Here is a 22,235-nt window from a genome sequence, read left to right as displayed (position 1 = left end):
CTTTTGTGTTTGCTTCCAGCTCACTCAGTTGGATGGTTTTTCTTTGTTCTCTTTTGTGTGTTGTTTTGGAAATAAAACGAATAAGAATAAGAATACAACATGTTTTTTTTGACTTATTGGTTTTGTGTCAAGATGCAGCAAGGCAATGCTAAATCTACCAGTGATAACATATTTTTCTTGTATGCAAGCATCTAACAAAAATTCAAATATTGTTAGGTTGAAAAGGGTACAGAGGAAGGCAATGGATCATTATTCATAGAAAAGATGACAACTGAAATACTTCATATTTATATAGATTAAAGGACATTAAATACTTTAAATATTGAAGGTTTATTTAAAGTTCGCAGACTTACACTTGTGGGCACCTAATGAAAAGTTAAATATTGTTAGGTTGTAGAGAGTAAAGAGGAAGGCAATAAAATCAATATTCATAAAAAAGACGATAATTGAAATACTTCATATAGATTAAAGACATTAAATATTTTAGGTATTGAAGATTTACTTAAAGTTCATAGACTTACACTTGGCTTTAAGATTATTCATGGCTACTGTCCCTCCTCCTTTAATGATTTTGTGAGATCAAGTGATAGGTGCGATGGGCGTTTAATACATTGGAAGACCAAAACTCTTTTAAACTCATCTTTTGAAATTTTTCAAAGGCTTTGGAAACAACTTCCTGTTCAGATTCAGCCATCCTCAACCACCTCAAACTTCAAAGATCAACTAACCAAATACTTGATCTAGAAATACTTATTTATTATCTCTTAAAATTTGTCTTAATTTTTATTTGTTTTTATTTAATTTTTAATACACTTGCTTACAAAATCCTGATTGTTATCTTCACATTTGTAATTGTTAACTTTAAGTTAGGATTTATAATTTAATTATTTTTAATCAGTTTATCTCTTTTATGTTCCTTTCTCTTTGCATTTCTGGTGCTTTTGATAATAGAGTAAGAGCAGTTTACTGTTTATGTTCATGCCTCCTTGCTCCTGGCAAAACTGGACTTTTACTTTGCAGAATAAATATTATTAAATAACATATAGGATGCTACAACTACTTCAGATATAAACAGAATGGGTAACATATTTTGTTTTGTCTACAAAAAAAAGTTTTATTCATATTGATGTAAGTAAAGAATTGTGGAATTGCTCTTCGACTAAATATTTGACTGCCCTTAACTGCTTCATGTGTCTAAAATAGACCATGTTTATGTGTTGAAAATGTTAGTTATATTTTTGGTAGATATGCCATCCAGGTTTCAGGTATTGGCTACACCTATTGCATGCACTAAACATGAATAAACATGAATTCAACTTACAACATTCTGAACTAAGCCTGGTCTGTTGGAGCGTAGCTTTTTGAGCGTTTGGAAAACATCGATGACATTCTCCAGTTTCATCCTCTCTACAACTTCTACTACTGTGCAGTAGATACCGCTTCTACCAATACCGTTGCTGCAAGTCAACCATTGGCAATAAAACAATTAGTAAAATATTGGATTTCAGAACACACCTAAATAGATCCTTCTCTTTTAATTGGTGGAATTTGTATTATGTGACATTTGTTATTTACACCATTTCATTACTCATCTTTTTTTTGTCTTTCATGGGTGTAGCCCACCTTTATTCTCTCTTTTTTCATTGTTTTCATTTTTTCCAATAACTCTTATTCAAGGTACAATAAACATTATGTTCAGAATTTACATAAAGGTAAAACGAAAAATTAAAAACTTCAAGTGTCTACCAACCATGTAGTACACTATCACATGAAATTTCTATAAACAATTATTATTTTGATACATATTTACTTATTAGTGATTGACTTAAGAACATTTATAATCATGGAAACTCTAGATGGCCGGAAAGGCACTCTCATACCTTAAAAATAATTTCCTTATTATCACAAAAATTATTTTTGCCATTTTCAAATATATATGTATTTACCATCTATTATCATGTAAATGATGTTTGTGAACTAGTACAAAATCAAGCCTATTATTCTGTTTAATGTTTAGTCTATTATTATTATTATTATTATTATTATTTTACTAAGGGAAAACCTTAAGGGAAACTTAGACAATGGAGAATTAACAAAGACAATGTTAAAGGGAAAATAACACAAAATATATTCCCCATAAGTCCAATTTAAAGAAATTATTATTACTATTCTTTTCATTATCATTATTATTATTATTATTGTTATCATTTTGCCTACTTTGTAATAAGTTTCTTACATGCAGTGAACTAAGATAGGATGGTTGCCATGGTGATAGTCATGTTGATTGTTGTCCACCAATTCCAGGACCTCCAATAATGTGGTAGATCTCTCGGGAATGTCCTGGTTCACCATCCATCCATGAACCTGGTACTGATGTACGATACAAGAAGCTTTCTGGCCCTGGAAAACCACATATTACATTATATAACCAAATTGATTTAATTCACTTGTGACAACATGAAAGCTAAAGAAATAATAACAAACAATAGTAATATTATAATATGGGCAACATCTATAACAAATGCACTATATATCTATATAATTATGACTAAAATATATCAAACAATACATAAAAAGCAATTATGTTATTTCTCATATAATTAAAATATTAAAACTAAAAAAAAAACACATCTGATTTTGAAAGTTCAACAAATTGATAGCAGCAAAGAATGCCAGAAGATATAACAGTTGCAGAACAATGAAGTAAGCATTAAGTAAATATAGTTTAATACAGATTATTAAATTTTTCAAATAAACCATTCAAAAAGCCACAAAGAATAAAATGTACTTATTCTGAAAAAAAGCTTGATATCTTGCTTTGAACAATAATCTAGCTAATTAATTATGCATAACTGCCTTCTGTGACTTGTTAATTGTTTACCTCCACACAATTGTATTGTTTATGAATTTCAAATTTATGAACATTTTTGTATAATGATCAATGATTTTTAGTTTTTCTAAAGTCAACAATGTTCGAATAAAGTACATGATGGTACATCGTGCAGCATAGCTCTCACAGAATGTTTTCCTGTACATAAATACATTGTGTAATAAAATGCCTCCGACGGGATCCCGTTGGAGGCAAATTTATCATTCTTTATGTATGTGTAAGATCTCCCAAGTTTCCTCACTTTAACGTTGATAAATATAGCAGGAGCTTTCAAAATATCCGTTTGATTGTTTTATTTTAATAAATTTGTGCTTTATTTGTGTTTTATTTTAATAAATTCCCGCAAGTCAACCTTCAATGATTGTACATCGTTTTTACATTTTATTTCACTTGGAGCATACATGCATATCCACTCTCCAATACATATATATATATATATATATATTTTATTAAAAATTGTTTTATGTCAAGTGTTGACAAAGACTGCAGAAGTATTTGAAATATTAGTTGCAATAGATTTTAGCATTTCTAGAGTCAACATTGATAAACTATATCTAAACGGAAAATGTAGTTACTTATGATTAATTATTAACTATAAAATCAATAAAAAGATATACTTACAGATTTGTTTTTGTTGATAACTTTGAACTGCCTGATAGTGATGTGATCTCCTTTTTTCTGTTTGGATTCTAATTTAACAACCAGAGGACCAAACTGCTCACTACTGCCTTCTGTATCTATCCAATACTGAGCACATGACTATAAAAATTTAACAATAAAAGAATTTTTTTAAAAGAAATTTACATGTTATTTTATCCTATTTCAATGTGAGTTTGCATCAGGAAAATATCATAGCATTGGAAGCGATTAAGGTGGGAATTGAACCCACAATATCTAGATAACTAGCCTGGCACCATGACCCACTAGATTACCCAAGTAGCAGTGGATACTGCAAATGCTATTTCGATGTGAATTTTTATCAGGAAAATAAACAGCACCACACGGCGGCTGGATGTGACATCAGGGAATACAACATTATACAACAGTTATCATACCAAGTTTTTGGTACAATAAAACGTCAGTTCACGGTAGGGCAAAGCATCACTCCTATGTTATTCTATCCTGTTATATATCTTTCAATTTTGAACCGCTAGACCCTAAGACAGATACATAAGTGTTGACGAGAAGAGGGAAACAGATGAACGTGTTCCTCTCAAATATTTATTTGACCAACATCGCAACTTTGCAAGTTTGCTTACTGAAAAAGATAACATAGCTAAAGCTTTGCCTCCTTAGAACTGTAGCCTGACCCTTCAAGGACTGTAGCTAGCTTCCACCCCTCAATCTTTTTTTCAAAATTCTAAATCTGCCAACTCAGTCCAACCTAATTATACCATAATTTTTGAGAGCCAATATTCAATGTGACCTGTCCATAGGGCAATTTTGTTTTGACAGTGCATATCTAATTAGACAAGCATGCATGTTGACATTTACAAACCAGGTGACACTATACAACTCACATGAATGACTTTTAGATGCAACTAAAAACACATTTTTTCTCATTAAATCCTAATCTTTGCTACCCTTTAAATAATTGTTGATATTTTTTATAGCTTAGGTTAGTCACAAGTATCTTCTGTGAATTACGTTCAGGGCCACCGAAAGTGACTACAGTGCTGCATATCTGCCAGGCTACTAGCAGAGCCCAGGTTGGGTCAAGTGGCAAGATGCAAGCGGCCTTTTAATCACGGTTAGTTTAAATGATTTATAGTCTTTGAAAATGAAAGGTGTTTTTTCAACTCTTTTCATCTATTTTTCCCTAATAGCCCAGGACATCTAAGAGTATCAGGCCCATAACTAGGTTCATGAAAAGGGAAGGGCAGTTTCCTACAAGCCAAGTTTAACACTCAGAAGTGTTTCTTTAATAAATAAAGTTATGATAAAATACTACTACACTAGGAAACCCCCCCTGGTTATGGACCTGAGTATAGGGGTTGTCTAAAGGCCCAGTGAGATTAAGTTACAAGGATACATTTTTGGCCTGGAGTGAAGTGACAGGTTTATTTTATAAATTTTTAGATTTGAATAACATTTATATACAGTTTTTTTTTTCAAGCTGCTTTGAAATCATTCCATATTGTGTAAACCACTATAGAAGTTTGTTACCATCAGCATTTAACATACAAGATTAACTATCAAACACAAATTTTAAACCAGAGCCTTGCAGGCATCAACATTCCTATGCATGAAACATGACTTTATCAGAAAATATAAGGTTGGGTCAAATTTGTGTGGTGGTTTAACATGAACAATTCAGGAGTGAGTTTTTATGGTCCAAAATAGTGATTTTTGACCACATTGTTATTGTTATTTGATAGGCAAATTAAGTTAGTAGAATCATCAAAAAAAAAAAATTTTATTTTATGTTATAGGCCTATGTAGGTATACAGTATTTCCATTTTACAGTAGTTTGAAACGATATCGGGGGTGGGGGTGCTGGCTTGGCCTACTAGACAACAATATATTAAGCCACCTTAGCAGACGTCAACGTTCCTATGCAGAATAATAGTGAAGTTATATGGCTGAATTTAATACACAAAATATTTCAATTTGAAAACATATTTAGGCCGTTTGCTGTGTTATACTGCGATAGCGAAAATGTTGGCCTATAGGCCTAATTAATACAACAACTGTGATACTTTTATCACTATGGATTGTTTTTAATTTCACAGGGACGTATTCAGGGAGGCGCTGCTTCGCTCCTCCCCCTCCCCCCACCTCTTTGTACACAGTTTTAATACAAATTGTTTCCTTAAATCACTCAGACTCTTCCCTCCCTCCACATCTTTGTACACAGTTTTAATAAAAATTGTTTCCTTAAATCAATCAGACTCTTTAATAGTGATCAACAAAACTTAAACTTATGATGTAAACAGTTTGGGTCAAATGTCTGTGTAAAAAAAAATATATAAGGTAAAAATAAAATTACAGTAATATAAAAATATTTGGTTTTATTTCAAAATTATTATTTACTAAATGCAGTATCCATAAACACCATACTTTGTTATGTTAGTACTGTTTGCACTAGTATGTTAATGACACCTTGATATTTTCCACAAGGGCAATGTGTGACAGGATGACAAGATTGAGTACAATGGGAATAAAGTGATGGATGACCAGAAACTAATCCCAAGGGTACCATGTCATTGTCACTAAAACAAAATGTCGGAAAACTTTTCCTGAAGATGTCTACACAGACATACATACACACACACACACAAAAGTGAATACAATAGTTCCTATTGCATTACATGCATAGGAACTAAAAATGAAGAAAAACAGCTCATACAGCGTCATCTGGATCCATGTCATTAAGCATGACGACAGAACGAACATTCCAATCAAAAATTAAGCGCCACATGTCGCCTACAGTGTTTGGTAACGGCATCTGCGTTGCTATGAACTTGTCCTTCTGCCTATACCCCTGCAATTTAAATAATTGAAAAACAATTTAGTATAATAGCAATATATTATGTCATGCACTTAAAGATTACACAGATTAAACTATAGCAAATGTGTTATAAATCAACACAGTAATTATTATTTTTTTCTTTTTTCTTAACTTGGTTATATGGCCTGACATTACCATCATTCTAATAAGATGTGGCCACAATATATATTTATTTTAAGCCATGAAATATTTGCACCATGGACTGAAATGCCGTTCGAGGCTACATAAATATCCCGGAGGCATTTTTGGAGAAAAAAATACCAAAAATAAACTGTTGGGCTATGTAGTGTACAGGTAACATTTGGTGATGGAGGCATTTATTGAGACAACTTTCATGGTCAGAGTCACAAACATTTTTTCCCAGGCCTGAGTGCAAGCTGGGAATTATCTAGGCATGGAGAGTCAAGAATAGCCAGCATGTGGCTCAAACTCCTAGGCTCAGATCCTGAATGGAAATCGATGTGCCAAACCACATTCTTGATTTAACTTATTATTGTTACACACAAAACGCTTTTGTTTTTATATTTTTTCATTGACTTAAAAATAAAAAACTTTAAAAATATACATACATCTAAAAATGATGCATTGACGTATTCATTCCCTCCTGCAGAACTCTCAGTGACCAAAAAGGGACGATTACGATCGACTGAAAAAAAAAGAGTTTATATTATTATTATTGTTAGTTTCACAACATAACATATACTTTATTAAAGTGCAATCTAGTTACACACTGAGAGATCCATTCACATGCACCCAACACCCTCAGTGTTGATATTGAAAATTCCCTTTGCCCATCTGATCCACTTTTATGCCCTTCCCTGTTTTAGAGTATTTGATGCGACTAAAGGCCAACTCAGCCAGCGTTGTATAACGCAGCTCGACGCGATTTGTTGTCGTTTAACTCACACAGACCCGACGGTTTGTGTCGGGGGCAGTCGCGTTGTAGAATATTAAGTATGTTTAATATTTCTCATGACGGCTCAAGGCTGTCCCCGATGATGAATCGCGTCGGGCTGCGTCGTGCGACGCTGTCTGAGTTGGCCTTAAAAGATCAGCTTCCCGTGATCACTAAATAATTAACATGACACTCCCAAAAATATATTAAAAAGTGAGTTTTACTTTTCTAAATTTTCTTTCATTTTTTGGCTTAGTTTTGCTTATGGCCCACATCACTTGGCAGTGCAGTAACTTGTGGTTAGGCAACCAGTTCTCTGATCATTTCTTAATGGTTTCTATTTGTGTTGTATTCGATTTTCTAAGGGAAGTTACTCCTCTTATATTTCCCTGTCTTTTTTTATGTAAAATGTGTTGGAGAATTTTTGCATGTGCTACATACAATGGACATCATTATATTATTATTATCATCATCATCATTATACTCATCAAGAACTTACTTGGTATGATGTTTGAGACACGGTTCTTTTTGATGTTTTCTGGCTTGTGACCACCTTTGCAATGATCTGCAGTAGGATAAGGAGTCACATGTTGTAAAACCTGAAATAAAATTAATCAAATCAATCAATCAATCAATATATCAGGCAAAATCGATTTTTACAGCACAGACACATCATACATAATTCAAATATCAAAATGAAGAAATGACTATTATCTTACAAGAACATAAAATATTGCTATTTTCAATGTGAACTGGTATGTTGTAGAATTATCATAAATGTTCTAAACATTACTTAAAATGACCAATAACAGTAAACTATTAATGTCGCTAATATGTTGATTCTGATTTGCAGTATTGTGAACTGGCACAGATCATGTGAAAATTAAGTATGTATAACATGGTAGTTAAACAATTTTTTTTTGGGCCATATAAGCAATTTAGCTTTTACTGGCCCAGAAGTTACAGGCAAGTTTAAACACATTATTTATAGGCTTTAACTTTTTATAACGGTTAAATTAACAATACAAACCTTAAACTCTTCCTCTATGTAGGTCCTTTTTGTCTGCGGATTAAGACGCTTCAGTTGTGAGAGGCGTGTTTGGAAGTTACTGGTGTTAAATGCGGTGTCCCCACAAAGACAATACTCCAATAGAGCATCATATATGAACACATACTGCTCCTAAAAATATATATAATTACAATAAAATAAATCAACTACATCATCTCCACTGCAATACAGTACTAAATATTGTTTGAAAGTTTGCATGGCAAAGTAATATTATATTAAATGCTTGTGGTACACCATGTAGATAGTTCTGAACAGAACTGTTCTTTTTGCTTAGAACGTCTCGACGATGTATATATACATATATATATATATATATATACACACACTACTCCTAACTGACAACTAGGGCGAAAATCCTTTGTCTAAATTTCGCCTTAATGTCGTTAAAATTTCCCCTTTGCGGCAGTACTTTCACCTTAAAGTTTTTAACCCTCTCCATTGTTAAGGTTTATATATATATATATATATATATATATATATATATATATATACTGTATATGTATTGAGGAGTGGATTTGCATGTATGCTCCAAGAGAAATACAATGGAAAAACAATGAAAAAAGGATGTACAACCATTGAAGGTTGACCCGCGGAACACAAATTTATTGAAATATAACAAATTCAAACAGATATTTCAATAGCTCCTGCTATCTTTATTAATGTTAAACTTTGATTCTTATAAAGTTTGCATGGCATGAGAGAAGGTTTATGGTACTATAACCTATGATGCATAGAACCATGAAACGTATTATGCAAATATGATTATATCATCATAAGTCATCAATAGCAATATCATCATCATCATCATCATTATCTAATATAATATCATGATTATTTTATATATATATATATATATATAGGGCCTATATATATATACATATACATATACATACGTGTATATAAGTCTAATTAAAATTGTATTTGATATTTACATATATATGTATAGGCCTACTAAATACAAATATACACCATCAACTTACAGGTGTCTGGACCATATTGATTCGCTGATCCCTTATTTTTCGCAAAAAATTAAAGACATCAACCTTCTTTTCCTTATTGATCATATCCAACATGGCATCAATGGCAATGTACGTTCCTGTCCGTCCAACACCAGCACTACAGAATTAGAAAATAAAAATATTTTGAAAACATGACACAAAAACTCACAATAGATACTTGGCATGTGTTCTACGATGCATAGAACCATGAAACATATTATGCAAATATGATTATATCATCATAAGTCATAATCAAAAGCAAAATTATCACCATCATCATTGTCTAATATGATATCATGATTATCAGTCAATACACAATCATCATCTTCAAAATTTATAAGCATCAACGTGATCATGCTCAGTGCTGTGTATAGCACCATCTGCATTCACAATCATCATTCTAAACATCCAATTCATCTTCCTCATCCTTATGATCATCACAATCAGCATCACCACCATTGTGATCATCACCATCAGCATCACCACCAGTATTGTGATCATCACCATTAGCATCACCACCGGTATTGTGATCACCACCAGTATTGTGATCACCACCAGTATTGTGATCTTCACCATCAGCATCACAACCAGTATTGAGATCATCACAATCAGCATCACCACCAGTACTGTGATCATCGCCATCAGCATCACCACCAGTATTGTGATCATCACAATCAGCATCACCACCAGTACTGTGATCATCGCCATCAGCATCACCACCAGTATTGTGATCATCACAATCAGCATCACCACCAGTATTGTGGTCATCACCATCAGCATCACCACCAGTATTGTGATCATCACCATCAGTATTGTAATCATCACCATCAGCATCACCACCAGTATTGTGGTCATCACCATCGGCATCACCACCAGTATTGTGGTCATCACCATCAGCATCACCACCAGTATTGTGGTCATCACCATCAGCATTTCCACCAGTATTGTGGTCATCACCACCAGTATTGTGATCATCACCACCAGTATTGTGATCATCACCATCAGCATCACCACCAGTACTGTGATCATCACCATCACCATCGGCATCACCACCAGTATTGTGATAAATATTATTATCAAAAAATTATATATGGATCCTCAACATCACCAATAACATTATCAAATCAAATTCTAATGAACATACATAATTATACATTTTGACATTGTTATTATTACTATTATTATTAATACTAATATTGCTATAATTATTATTATTATTATTATTATTACAATTGTTATTCCTAATGGCAATGTTATAACTACCATTATCACACATATTATTACAACTGTATTATAATTATTATTATTATCATTACATATATTGTTTATTGTGAGAAGAAAAGTAGAAGAAATATTGCTTGAGAAAAATGAAGGCGAGAGAATAGAAAAGTTTTAATAAAAAATCATCAGGGATGTAATTTTAAGTATCAACTTTAATTAACAATGTCAACATTATCATCAATCGTTGTTGCATCATTGAATCGTTGTCATCATTTTGTACCTGCAGTGGATCAAAATGGGAGCAGTGGCTCTTTGATTCCTATCCTGCTTGATTTTCTTGATAAAGTTGAGGGCAGCAGTCGCATAAAGAGGTACACCCATATCAGGCCAAGAGGTGAAATGGTATTGTTTGACACGTCGAAAATCATCACTCTCCCCCTAAACAAAAAGGTAAGTTAAAGATTGATACAAAAGCTGACCTTCTTTCATCATTATACTGCTTAGAAAAGATACTTGTGTTGATATCAGAACAGGTGAAGATATGCACAAGATCATACCAAATAGTGACGTTGGGTTAAAACTGTGAGAGTGAAGGCAAATGTTGCATAAGAAAGAACATATAGACTAAGTGGTGTACCTAGGTGGTCCCCCAGTAACACTCCCCCCACCCACTTCTCACCGATCCACCACTGGAACTGTTCAAAGCAAAAAATATTAAGCTCTAGTACTTAAATATCAACTCATATTGACTAATTTTGTGAGCTACTGTAGTCCCCCACTTCACTTTGTTCCCCATTTCCTCCCATGTTCCTCAATTCGCCACCTCCCCCACATTTTAAGACTCCTAGATACACCACTGTACAGATCAGAATAATATATTCAGGATCAAGCAAATAACTCTAATGCAAGTATTGCTATTGATATACAATTAAAAACTAGGCGGTTATCAGATCTTTAGATAGAATGCCCTTTGTTAAAATATTATGGCTAAAGAAAGAGCAACAGATATGATATACCTCCCAGACTTTGAAGGAACGTATCTTGTAGTCTGCATAGTTTTCAGTGACTTCAAGAAGTATGTTGAGGTCACCAAACTCTGCAACGTGACCTCGGTTTTCTGGCCAATATTTCTTGCACTTCTCCTGAAAATAAAGAACAGAAGATTTAATGATATTTAGAATTAATTTTAATTTAAAATGTAAAAAAAAAAAAAAACACCATCCTTGCTCATATCTAATGCAAGATGAGTGCTGTAAACTTTTAAGAGCCTAAACCAAACAGAGAGTACAAAATATGAAGTAGCATTATTTTTACAGTTTCAATATTGATTCAAGAAAAATGCTACAATCTTTCTGTTTTGAAAATCCTCCTGTAGAGAAAAAACAGATCTTAACAAATAATGTTTTAATTTTAACAATATATTATATTGTTTAATGGAGTGGAGTTGTCCCTCCTAAAAATGCAACCTTAGAAGTTAACTGCTGCAAGCTTGCAGATGCACATAACAATAATAATATATGGCATTATGCAACAGTAGTAAAACATTGTATACAGTAGCTGGGGTGGATGCAGGGGGGGGGGGTAATCTTTTCTTTCACTGCATCCATCCCAGAGAAGTGTTTCCATCGTTTACCTTGCCCGACTCAATGATATTGGTTAACATCACAATAGATGTCACATTTTCTTGCCAAATCATACGCCAGAAATCAATCAAAGAAGAATTATTCGGTCCTAAAATCATGATAAAAGAAATAATATGTCAATCAATTGCCAAATCAATTAAATAAAATAATTAATATTTTTAGATGGTGTAAACTTTCTTTTCTAAAATACTGTACCTTGACTTGCAATGTAAAAGTTACTCTTGTTGTAGCCCTATAAAAGAATAAAATGGTATATGTATTAACAATTACTGAAGAAAATTGCTGTAGTTCATCATAGAAATTGAAAAGGGGCTTATAACCGAGAACAAGAAAATAGAAACAATGTCAACAGCCATCCTGCAAGCCCAGCTTGGTAAGTCCAGGCCTATAGGTTCAATGCCCCCTAGTCCATGAGAATTATGTAGCTCAGTGCCACACTGCTTTGCCAGCAGTTTAATACTAAATTCTAATTTAAAATATTCCATAATTGGTTCATTTATACTTTCTAAATTGTTATCTGGGGCACTCTGTGTGTAGGATTTATACAAATCCAGTTGTGCTTTACTGGTTATTCGTTTGCACCTGGTATACACAATACCAATGTTGATGTAATTACTGGTGGCCTCAACTTAGTAGAAGAAAATATACTCACATCTATATAGCAAGCATTGATATATCCAGACTCTGGGTCATCTTCTAACTCCTCAAGGACAACCCTTGAGTGATCATCTTAAAAAATACAACATATCAAAGTGAATATTTATGATTATATTTAGATTTTCTTTATTTTATTTACTGTACTGTATACTGTATTCTCATTTATAAGGGATTCTGTGTCTAAAGCCTGGCATTCTCAGCACACGACGGTCGTCGGCCGACATGATTCCATAAAGAACGCAATGCGACGACGCTAGCACAAGGGATCGTTTTTAATGACGATCAGTTCGCACTGCCACTGACAATCAGCAGACGGCGACGTGTCGTCTATCGTGACAACAGAGTTGGATTCGTCGTGCAGCGATTGTATGACTGCATCTACTGCATCTAGCTGGCTAAAAACGGAGCCAAATGGATATTAAAATATTCATCAAAAGAATCATATTTCCCCGCATCTAAAATTGCATTCATTCATGCTGCTGGTAGCTTCATTTCAACCTAGGGGTTGCCTAGAGCATAGTTCAGGGGTACCTGAATAAAATCCTTGGTAGCGTTCGGGGGGAAAGATTTTTATGATTTAGGATGGGTCAAAATAGACCACAATATTAAGGATTGGCAATTACAATAACTTGTTTGGATCAGAATACTGAAGTTTCTAATCTGATCATTGACCTTGCCTTTCTGTCGGAGGGTGGGGGGGGGGTCCATGTCCAAAATGGCGCCCAAACTGGTACTGCCTCTGACTTTCCAGAATTTCTTGGCACCTGGTCCTCAGCATACACATACAATAGTTAATGGCAGCCTAAATGAAGATTACACAACTTTTACTTCCTAATCTACAACCCCGAAGAAATGCTCGAAAGAAACTTACATGCCACAATATTTTTGAATCGGTTTTTCGTTCGATTCGCTGATCTTGATGCAACCTCCCAGGGGTGAGTCTGCCCTTTTGGAAGTTTCTGTTGGAAAAATAAATCATTAGAGGGGGTGGGTTAGGAAAGAGGGTGTTTCCCTCTCAAGGTAATATAAAAACCAAACCCCATACAAAAGCCTTAACCCTAAGCCAGTTTGTGACCCTATTTGGCTTAAATAACAATACAACATTTTTGATACAAAATGGTTATTCCATCTGCATACAATTAGTTGAGCACAGACACACGGTGGCTACCACTAGGCGACTAAGCTTTACCTCTCCCATAATCACCATTACTTGAAAAGACACCAATATTTTTCTAAGATTGTAATCCTAAAAACACAATGTAATCAAGACAAACTATTAGGACTTACCCCATACTCATGCTGAAGACCATCAAGGGTATTCAATCGTTTCTTTGCAACGAAGTCTGGAAGATCTTTTATGCTTATTGGGCGTATATTTTCTACGTTCTGATACATTTCCTCAAAATTATCTGGCAATTGTGGTATAATAGATACGCGGCCAGCTTTGCGTTCAAGTTCAGGAGTCGTTATTTCTTCCTTAGGTTTTGTAACTTCTGGGCTTAAATATTCTTGAGATTGCTTATGATTTTCTGAATAAAAAAAAAAAGCAATTTACAAAGATGAAAATGAAAGAAATGTGCATAGGACATTGTTGGTAGGTTCCAAATGTTTCTGTTGGACAAACACAAACTATACCTAGCTCTGTTCTGATTGGTCAGTTATTAAAGTTTGACTAAAACTTCTGAAATCCAATAAATTTCTGGGTGGAGAAAAGCAATACTTAGCTACTAACAATTAACCATGGTCCAACTTATTCCTCTATAATCATTAGACAAATCAATAATCAACCATAAGCTTTTCTAGACGCCCGGAAACAACCTCGTAGGAATTTGGAGCAATCAACAATTTCTTTTTTTTGTTTCTTTCTTTTTTTCAATTTTCAAGAGGAAGGGGTTGGGATATGGGTGGCCTGGCCTATTAAATCCGCTCCATAATTGTGATCAGTATTCATGCAGACCACAGTTTTTTCTATTTAAAGTCAAATGCTTGACTTTGAAACAAACATTAAGCTGTGTCCACACTATCAACTTTCCTTTGACAAAAAACTGTTGTATGCCCATATATAGTCATGATGTGCCTATATATGGTCATGATGTGCCTATATAGTCATGATGTGCCTATATATGGTCATGATGTGCCTATATATGGTCATGGTGTGCCTATATATGGTCATGATGTGCCTATATATGGTCATGATGTGATGTCATCATGACCATATTTAGGCATGCCACATGTTCATGCCAAATATAATTTGACAGTCTGGACAGGACTTAAAATAATTCAATATTTTTCTGAATAATAAAATTAGGGTACCTGAAAATGTACTTTCTTGGTGCTGATACACCAGGGCATCATTCTGCTTTCTGGGACTTTGACGTTGACGTCTGAAATGGAGATTCACTTGCTATAATAATTCTCATTACAATATTTATATCCTTACATTTATCATTGCCATTGAGATTATGTTCATGATCAATACCTATTGTTTTATATCGAGAAAAAAAAAAAAAAACATTATATGATTGGGTTGTGTAGTGGCTCAGCCCCAGGTGCAAGCATTCCATGGCATATATTAAAATATAATAAACAAAAAAGTAACCCTTAACCTAGAAATGGCTTTCAGGCCTTGTTTAGTCTGAATTCAATAAAAAAAATAAAAAAAACCCAATTATATACAGTTCACTTTGGGACCTGAATATTTGGGGTTTCTGTTAATAGACTGAATATCGTTACTTTGATTCTTTGAAAAATTGTCTCGAATTAGGTGTTGGATTTAGAGGTGTCTTGAATTGGAGGATGCATTGTATAATTTAGCAAACCAGATGAAACAGTTAACAAATAATATTAATATCATAATCATCAATATCCTTATCATCAAGATCAAATAGTAATATTTAATAACAGGAAAATCATCTGTTTTGTTGATCCAATTAGTTGCTTACCTTAGCAACGATTTCAGCAACTGCTTCAAGATTCAAGATTTTTATTGTTTCATAATCCATCGAAGGCTACTATTCGCTCATTAACAATACATATATACAATCAAAATCACAATATATACCTTACATTACTGATTTAGAATGCCTAATTTAATTGTAATATCATTAGGGGAAATAAATAAAGGGTCAATAGGTTATTAGCAACTTCAATTGCATGAGGAAAGAAAGATGATAAGAACCTTAATGAGTGACCTTTGTTCAGGCTAATGAAAGTTTTGTTCAACAAAACAGATAATTTTCCTACTATACTTTAATAACAAACCAGATGAAATTCTTAGAGTGTATATATTTAAGTTGATGTTTTTTTAAAGAGTAACAACTGTTGGTGATTCCACGATAGTAAAAGTTTCCAATACAGCTGTAGTTAACAGTAGTTAAAGAAATATCTAAAAAGAAAATGAAACTCACCTAAGGAGGAAGAGTACCAGAAAGACAATGAAACATATAAGAACGAGAATACCAAAAACAGCTCCAATTATTAGTCCAGTTGAGCTATCGTCTTGAAATAAAAAATATCAATAGTCAATATTGCTATCATGACAAAAAAAAATTGTTATGCTTAAGCCTGACCAACCCAAAATATTTACAATCAAAAAATGGCTTAAGAAACATACATTAATACTTTCACACTCATAATCATAACATATCAGGATACAAAGTATATGTTTGTTTATGATAACCCACATAAGATATGAATAAATTATTATTTTCCACATTTCTACTATTTATTTATTTATTATCACTATGATATTTGTGACCCAAGCTCACAAAAGGGCTGTAAACTCGTCCTTAGGCCAAAATGTTTTTGTTATAATGCAAAAAAAACATAATAGAACATATCATTTACTTTAAAATGACAGTTAAATGAACTCAATCGGATGTCTGGAAGTTATGACCGTTTGAATAATTGTCATCTTATCAACTTTCTTAAATCAAGTTTTGAGAAAAATGCTTTTATTTTCGGCAGGTTTCTATTCATTTTTCACTAGTTCCCATCCAAAAATGGCTAAATTTTACCTATTACAGTTGGAATTTTAAACTCAAACTTCAGGAATAGTAAGATTAAAAGTTATACTTTATTTATTACACAAAAACCCAATTCACACAAAATTCATGTTCTACGGTCTATTCTGGGGAGGCTTGTTTCTCAATAAAGTGCGTTGCGAGTTTACCCTTTTGTGAGCTTGGGTCACATTTTTTATAATGTATAATAATATGAAATGAATGAAATGGCTCACAGAACAACATTCATTCACAGACTTCATTATGATTTGTAATTTGAAAAATATCTGTGGTTTTAAAAGCCTGTAGGCATGCATGGCCTAGGTCAAAAACTCACTTATTTTGATAGCAGATGCCAAAATTTATTTATTGTTCATTCATCCATTCAAATCATTTATTCAATCATTCATTTGCTTGCACGCTCACTTGCCATGCATACATTGATGCAATAATGCATGCATGCATTCATTCAGAAGGTATATAAAGATTTCACACATGTTTTAATACCACCATATCAATACTAAATTACTAATATATAGAGCACATTCATTACATTCAGAAATATTTGTACAGTGTTCTTTTTTTCACTCAGATAAATGGATATAGAATCAATCATGCGCATGTGCAACCTCCTCTGCTTCGTGGGGAGTACCTAGCCATGCAGCTCTAACTTAGTCATCTTTACCCAAATTTGGTCAACATCATTAACATCCTACCACCAGGTACCCACTATAATATTCCTGGGTAGAGAGAAACAAATATACAAAATTGATATGTTCACACGTAATAGACTCACGCCATGCCTTAGATGGTTCGACAGACAGTGTAAGAGCAAAACGAACGAAAGTTATGTTCCAAGTGTGAGCTAAAACAGTAGGTTGGACGTAGGTTGAAGTGGTGTGGGGATGCACCCCCTTCCCCACCATGGTGGCAAATGAGTGCAATTATAGGGTTAAAATAATAAAAATAACAATTGAGTACACCGCTTTCTCAATCTTCGCACCCCGTCCCTCAACCCTCCAACCGAAACCAGCCTACACCCTGCTGATGTGTCTTATTTAAAGACACAAGTGACGTGACCAGCATCTCAAATTGAACATTCATTTGAAACCCCTAAGATATATGATTTAAAGAAAAATATTTTTTACATGGCAGGATGCCACTCTCTTATTATACTATTTTTATAATGATAATGAATTTGGAGTTTTTACTTTTCTCTTTTTGAATGCTTTTTTTTCTCCAGTGCATTTTTTGCATTTTAAGTATGAATAATTGCAATTATTACAATAATAAATTAATTATGATTATGTTTGGATGTTTCCCTTAAAATCTTATTGCAAGCCCTACTTCTTTTTCCCTTTTTTTTGCTGTGCAATTTCTAATAAATAGTTTAATTTTCTAAAGATTTGAATGTAAATTTTTATAATAATGATTTTTGGCATTTTTAATTATTTCTCTTTATGAATGTTTATTTTATTGTCTAATACTTTTTTTGCTTTTAAAGTATTTGCATGTTTATTGTGAATTGTTGTTTTTTTGCTTGTTAATATAATGCAATTTAATTCTTATTACTACAATGTTATATTTGGCAATTCTTTTTTACTTTTGTATTGTTTATATTTTATTGTTTGAATAAAATATACCATAAAAATTGAAAAATTATTCAATATTACCTATTATTGACTAACCTCTGTGAATTCTGGTTTAGCATACACAAAAATATGAACAATGTGTGATCACTTTCCTTTGAAGCTTTAAATTCCAACGCTAGTGCATGCAAATTAGTTGAATGTGAAAGAAAAACAACATAGTTTAGTTAGGCTAAGCCAGGTTTCCATACAATCGCTACACCCTATCGTTGACAACTTTCGGTGAGGCTGATTGTTCAGTCGAATCGCTGAGCCTTTCCGATTGTTTCAGGGACTGCTACCCATTACGATTGCACTGAAAACACTGTAGTGACAGTGCAGCGATTTTATGGAAACCTGGCTTCCAATAATCAAGCAGGAATTGGAAAGTGCAATGGTCAAATGTCATAATGCAACTGCAATAGTCAAACTAGGTCATATGCAATTGCAGTGGTCATATCGTTGGCAGGTATAATGGTTAAGAATGGTCATAATATGAGAGGTCATCGTCAAGTGCAGTTGTGAAGAAGCCATCAGCAATTGAGTGCAATGTTCAAGATGGTATTGGTAAATAAAAAGGTCAAGATTTTAGATGGTCAAAATGTTATTGGCATAAAGTGTAAAGCAGTGAAGAAGTCATTTTTTTTGTTATATAGTGCAATATACACTATGTCATTTTTGGCAAGTGTGATTTACAATGGACAAGCTGTGATTAGCAAATGCGATGGTGAAGAAGACAGTTTTGACTGGAATGGTTCCGATGATGGCAAGTTAAGTGGTCAATAAGACATTAGCAATTAGTGCAACTGTCAACATATCATTAGCAGGGTGGCACCAGGATTTGCCCGACAAGGGGGGGCCCCGATGCCCCCGACGAGGGGTTAGATTTCCCCGACGAAATCAATGTGGGCATGGTCGAGCTTCGACTAAAAGGTTCCTAAATTGGTCCAGGAGGCAAAGCCCCCCAATTTTAACAATTTAGGGGTTTCAAAGGCTTATTTAATCGATTTTAGCATCTAACTAATATGTAGAAAATTTTTCTCCCTGATGAATTGTGCTTTTTCTCCCCAACGGGGGGGGGGGGGGGGGGGGAGCGCCAGTACTCCCCGGCGGGCCCTGGTCATTTGTTGGTGCCACCCCTGCAACAGGCCAAGAAGTCATATGTAATTAGTAATTTTCATTGGGAAATCAGCAAACATGATATCAGAAGTCAATATTAAGTGGAAAGGTCAGAATGTTATTGGCGAAAGACGCCACCGACAATTATACAGTCAAATTCACACAATCAGATTATCATGATTAAATGAGAAAGTTACATAAAGTTCATACACAGTCAGGATATAATGACATTTAACAGTACAACAACATGATCACATGATGAATATATAGTATAGATAGAGGTTTTTAATACTGGAGTGCTAGTAAAACAGCCAATCCAAATGCACCACTGTAGTATAAATGATTAATTGCGCATTAAACAATAATAAAAATAATATCTCCCGCTATTCCTAGATTGGTTGCTCATATGCGTGAGTATGCGATCATCATGTGAAAATACACAAATGCTTCTCTGTGTCTTAAGCTCTGTTTACACTATCAGATTTGATGTGACAAATTCTGCCATGAACCAAACTAAAACTACAATAATTTTAAAAATGATAACAACTATTATCATTATTTTTTTAATTTATTATTATTTATAATAGTTTATACTCCATGAAATCAATATATATGATTATGCTTATACTATCTGCAGGGGTTTATTTATGAATTTGAGTAGCAGGAGAAATTTGAAAGTAACAGGAGAGTAAATTGAAATAGGCCGGGGAATGGGGGGGGGGGCGCCTAGGCCCCCATCGGTGTCCAGGGGCAGAGCCCTGGTCGGGGGTCAAGGGGGCGAAGCGCCATTGCAATCCAGAGTTTTAGAGATTTTTAAGCCCATTTGATGGCATTTCTCTACATCATTTTTTTAAAAACAGTTTTCAGAATCAATTACTGAGCTGTAAAAAAGTTGATATTTTTTCATATTCTTCATACATAGGCCTAGCCTTATGGAACGCCATCGCTGCCTTCGGTAACAGCTTACCATTCGGCGCATTTACATTCGGCCCTTTTACCATTACGTTCGGCTCTTTTACCATTCGGCACATTTACATTCGGGCCTTTTACCATTACGTTCGGCTCTTTTACCATTCGGCGCATTTACATTCGGCCCTTTTACCATTACGTTCGGCTCTTTCACCATTCGGCGCATTTTCATTCGGCCCTTTTACCATTACGTTCAGCTCTTTTACCATTCGGCGCATTTTCATTCGGCCCTTTTACCATTCGGCGCATTTACATTCGGCATATTTACATTCGGCACAATTACAAATAAAATATAACCTTTGACATCGGGTCAAATAAAAAATTTCAACGGCTGTGGGAATGAGCCTATAGGAACTAGAAGAAGTAGGCCTGGAGCCTATGGCAGAATTATGGCAAACAGTTTCATTAGGCAGAATCATGCAATTTTAAAGTTAAATATTTAATTTTAGAAGTAATACCAATGGATTGTACATAAAAATAGGATTAAAATGAGGGGTCAACCATTCCTATGGGATAAGCCAAAGCGGAGTTACGGATTTTTGAACATTATTCATTTCGACCAAAATGAGGACACTTTTCCAATACAAAATCTGTGACTGTTGTGTGTAAATATAAGGTATAGGCATTATGTATAGTAATTATTGTAGCTTATTGTATAGTGCAATATATCATAATATATTGAGGCTTGGACCCCAAAGAATGAAAAATCTATAAAACCATCACTTGATAATGGAACGTGGATGGCGTTACACGTGATATGCATCACCAAACTTTGCTAATTGTATATCCAAAATGGCCGCCAGTTTCCTCAAATTTCACATTAAACAGTTAAATGTTAAGAATTTTAAAAAAATAAGTAATAATATCATGTGTTGTAAATATTTTTGCATGTTTTCAGATCTCTAGGAATGATTATATGCCAAATTCAGCTGCCTATTTCAAGAATATTTTCATTAAAATGGCTGTCACTTTTCAAAATGTCTGCCAAAACAAAAATCTTGGATAAATAAATAGACTTGGACATCGGTGTTTCTCCAGCAGTAACATGCTATTTCTAAGGTGTTGTGCATTAATGAACATTGGTATTGTAATTATATATTCAAAATGGCCACCAACTTCTGATGTTATAGTGTGTCTATATTTTGTTTTGTACAAAAAGAAACTAAAGAATATTATGTAATTTACAGCATCATGATTTTTTTTAAACAAAACACAGCTGCTGCCTAATTAAAAAAAAACCAATTGTATGACTTCTATTCCACGGAATATTAGAAAATTATGATGCTGCAAAAACATGAAGTACAATTCACACTCAATAAACTTGGACAAACATGTAACTGAACATAATAGTGATGCATTTATTGATTAGAACCATAGAAACTGTTTAATAACAATTACTGCATTATACATTAATTACAAATATATTAAATTATTTTTAATTTATTTAATTATTTACATTATATTACTTTATTTACAATATATTATATTCTTCCCTGTCAGCTGGACACAAATGTCACATACTGCTTGGTTGGTAAGTGTAGTGCGGTTCAGCTCAAAAAAACGGTCAAGTAGATGTCTGAAGTTCTTGATCCGCCTTCCTGATAGGAAAGATAGATGGTGTTAATATAAGAGAA

The 22,235-nt window shown here is 33.7% G+C and overlaps 1 protein-coding gene across 1 annotated transcript in view; it reads right to left on the bottom strand.

Annotated features, from left to right (window-relative positions):
* Positions 1 to 22,235, bottom strand: part of LOC117101227 (receptor-type tyrosine-protein phosphatase epsilon-like) — a 29,072-nt gene that overhangs the window by 265 nt on the left and 6,572 nt on the right. Inside the window, exons 6-22 of the mRNA XM_033241143.1 lie at positions 16,292 to 16,382; positions 15,198 to 15,268; positions 14,172 to 14,413; positions 13,756 to 13,843; positions 12,880 to 12,956; positions 12,423 to 12,459; positions 12,218 to 12,315; positions 11,601 to 11,726; positions 10,865 to 11,022; positions 9,346 to 9,481; positions 8,327 to 8,476; positions 7,796 to 7,895; positions 6,971 to 7,047; positions 6,240 to 6,374; positions 3,512 to 3,649; positions 2,237 to 2,400; positions 1,322 to 1,457 (exon numbers count right to left, since the gene is read on the bottom strand). Coding sequence (XP_033097034.1) covers positions 1,322 to 1,457; positions 2,237 to 2,400; positions 3,512 to 3,649; positions 6,240 to 6,374; positions 6,971 to 7,047; positions 7,796 to 7,895; positions 8,327 to 8,476; positions 9,346 to 9,481; positions 10,865 to 11,022; positions 11,601 to 11,726; positions 12,218 to 12,315; positions 12,423 to 12,459; positions 12,880 to 12,956; positions 13,756 to 13,843; positions 14,172 to 14,413; positions 15,198 to 15,268; positions 16,292 to 16,382 — 2,024 coding nt within the window. The remainder of the gene's footprint in view (positions 1 to 1,321; positions 1,458 to 2,236; positions 2,401 to 3,511; positions 3,650 to 6,239; positions 6,375 to 6,970; positions 7,048 to 7,795; positions 7,896 to 8,326; positions 8,477 to 9,345; positions 9,482 to 10,864; positions 11,023 to 11,600; positions 11,727 to 12,217; positions 12,316 to 12,422; positions 12,460 to 12,879; positions 12,957 to 13,755; positions 13,844 to 14,171; positions 14,414 to 15,197; positions 15,269 to 16,291; positions 16,383 to 22,235) is intronic.

Source organism: Anneissia japonica, unplaced genomic scaffold (assembly GCF_011630105.1).
Source record: "Anneissia japonica isolate Jap-2015-1 unplaced genomic scaffold, ASM1163010v1 scaffold1859_len985614_cov190, whole genome shotgun sequence".
In the NCBI taxonomy this organism is placed as follows: Eukaryota; Metazoa; Echinodermata; class Crinoidea; order Comatulida; family Comatulidae; genus Anneissia; species Anneissia japonica.
Note: the sequence above shows the minus strand (reverse complement) of the source record. Positions and strands in the feature narration are given on the sequence as shown.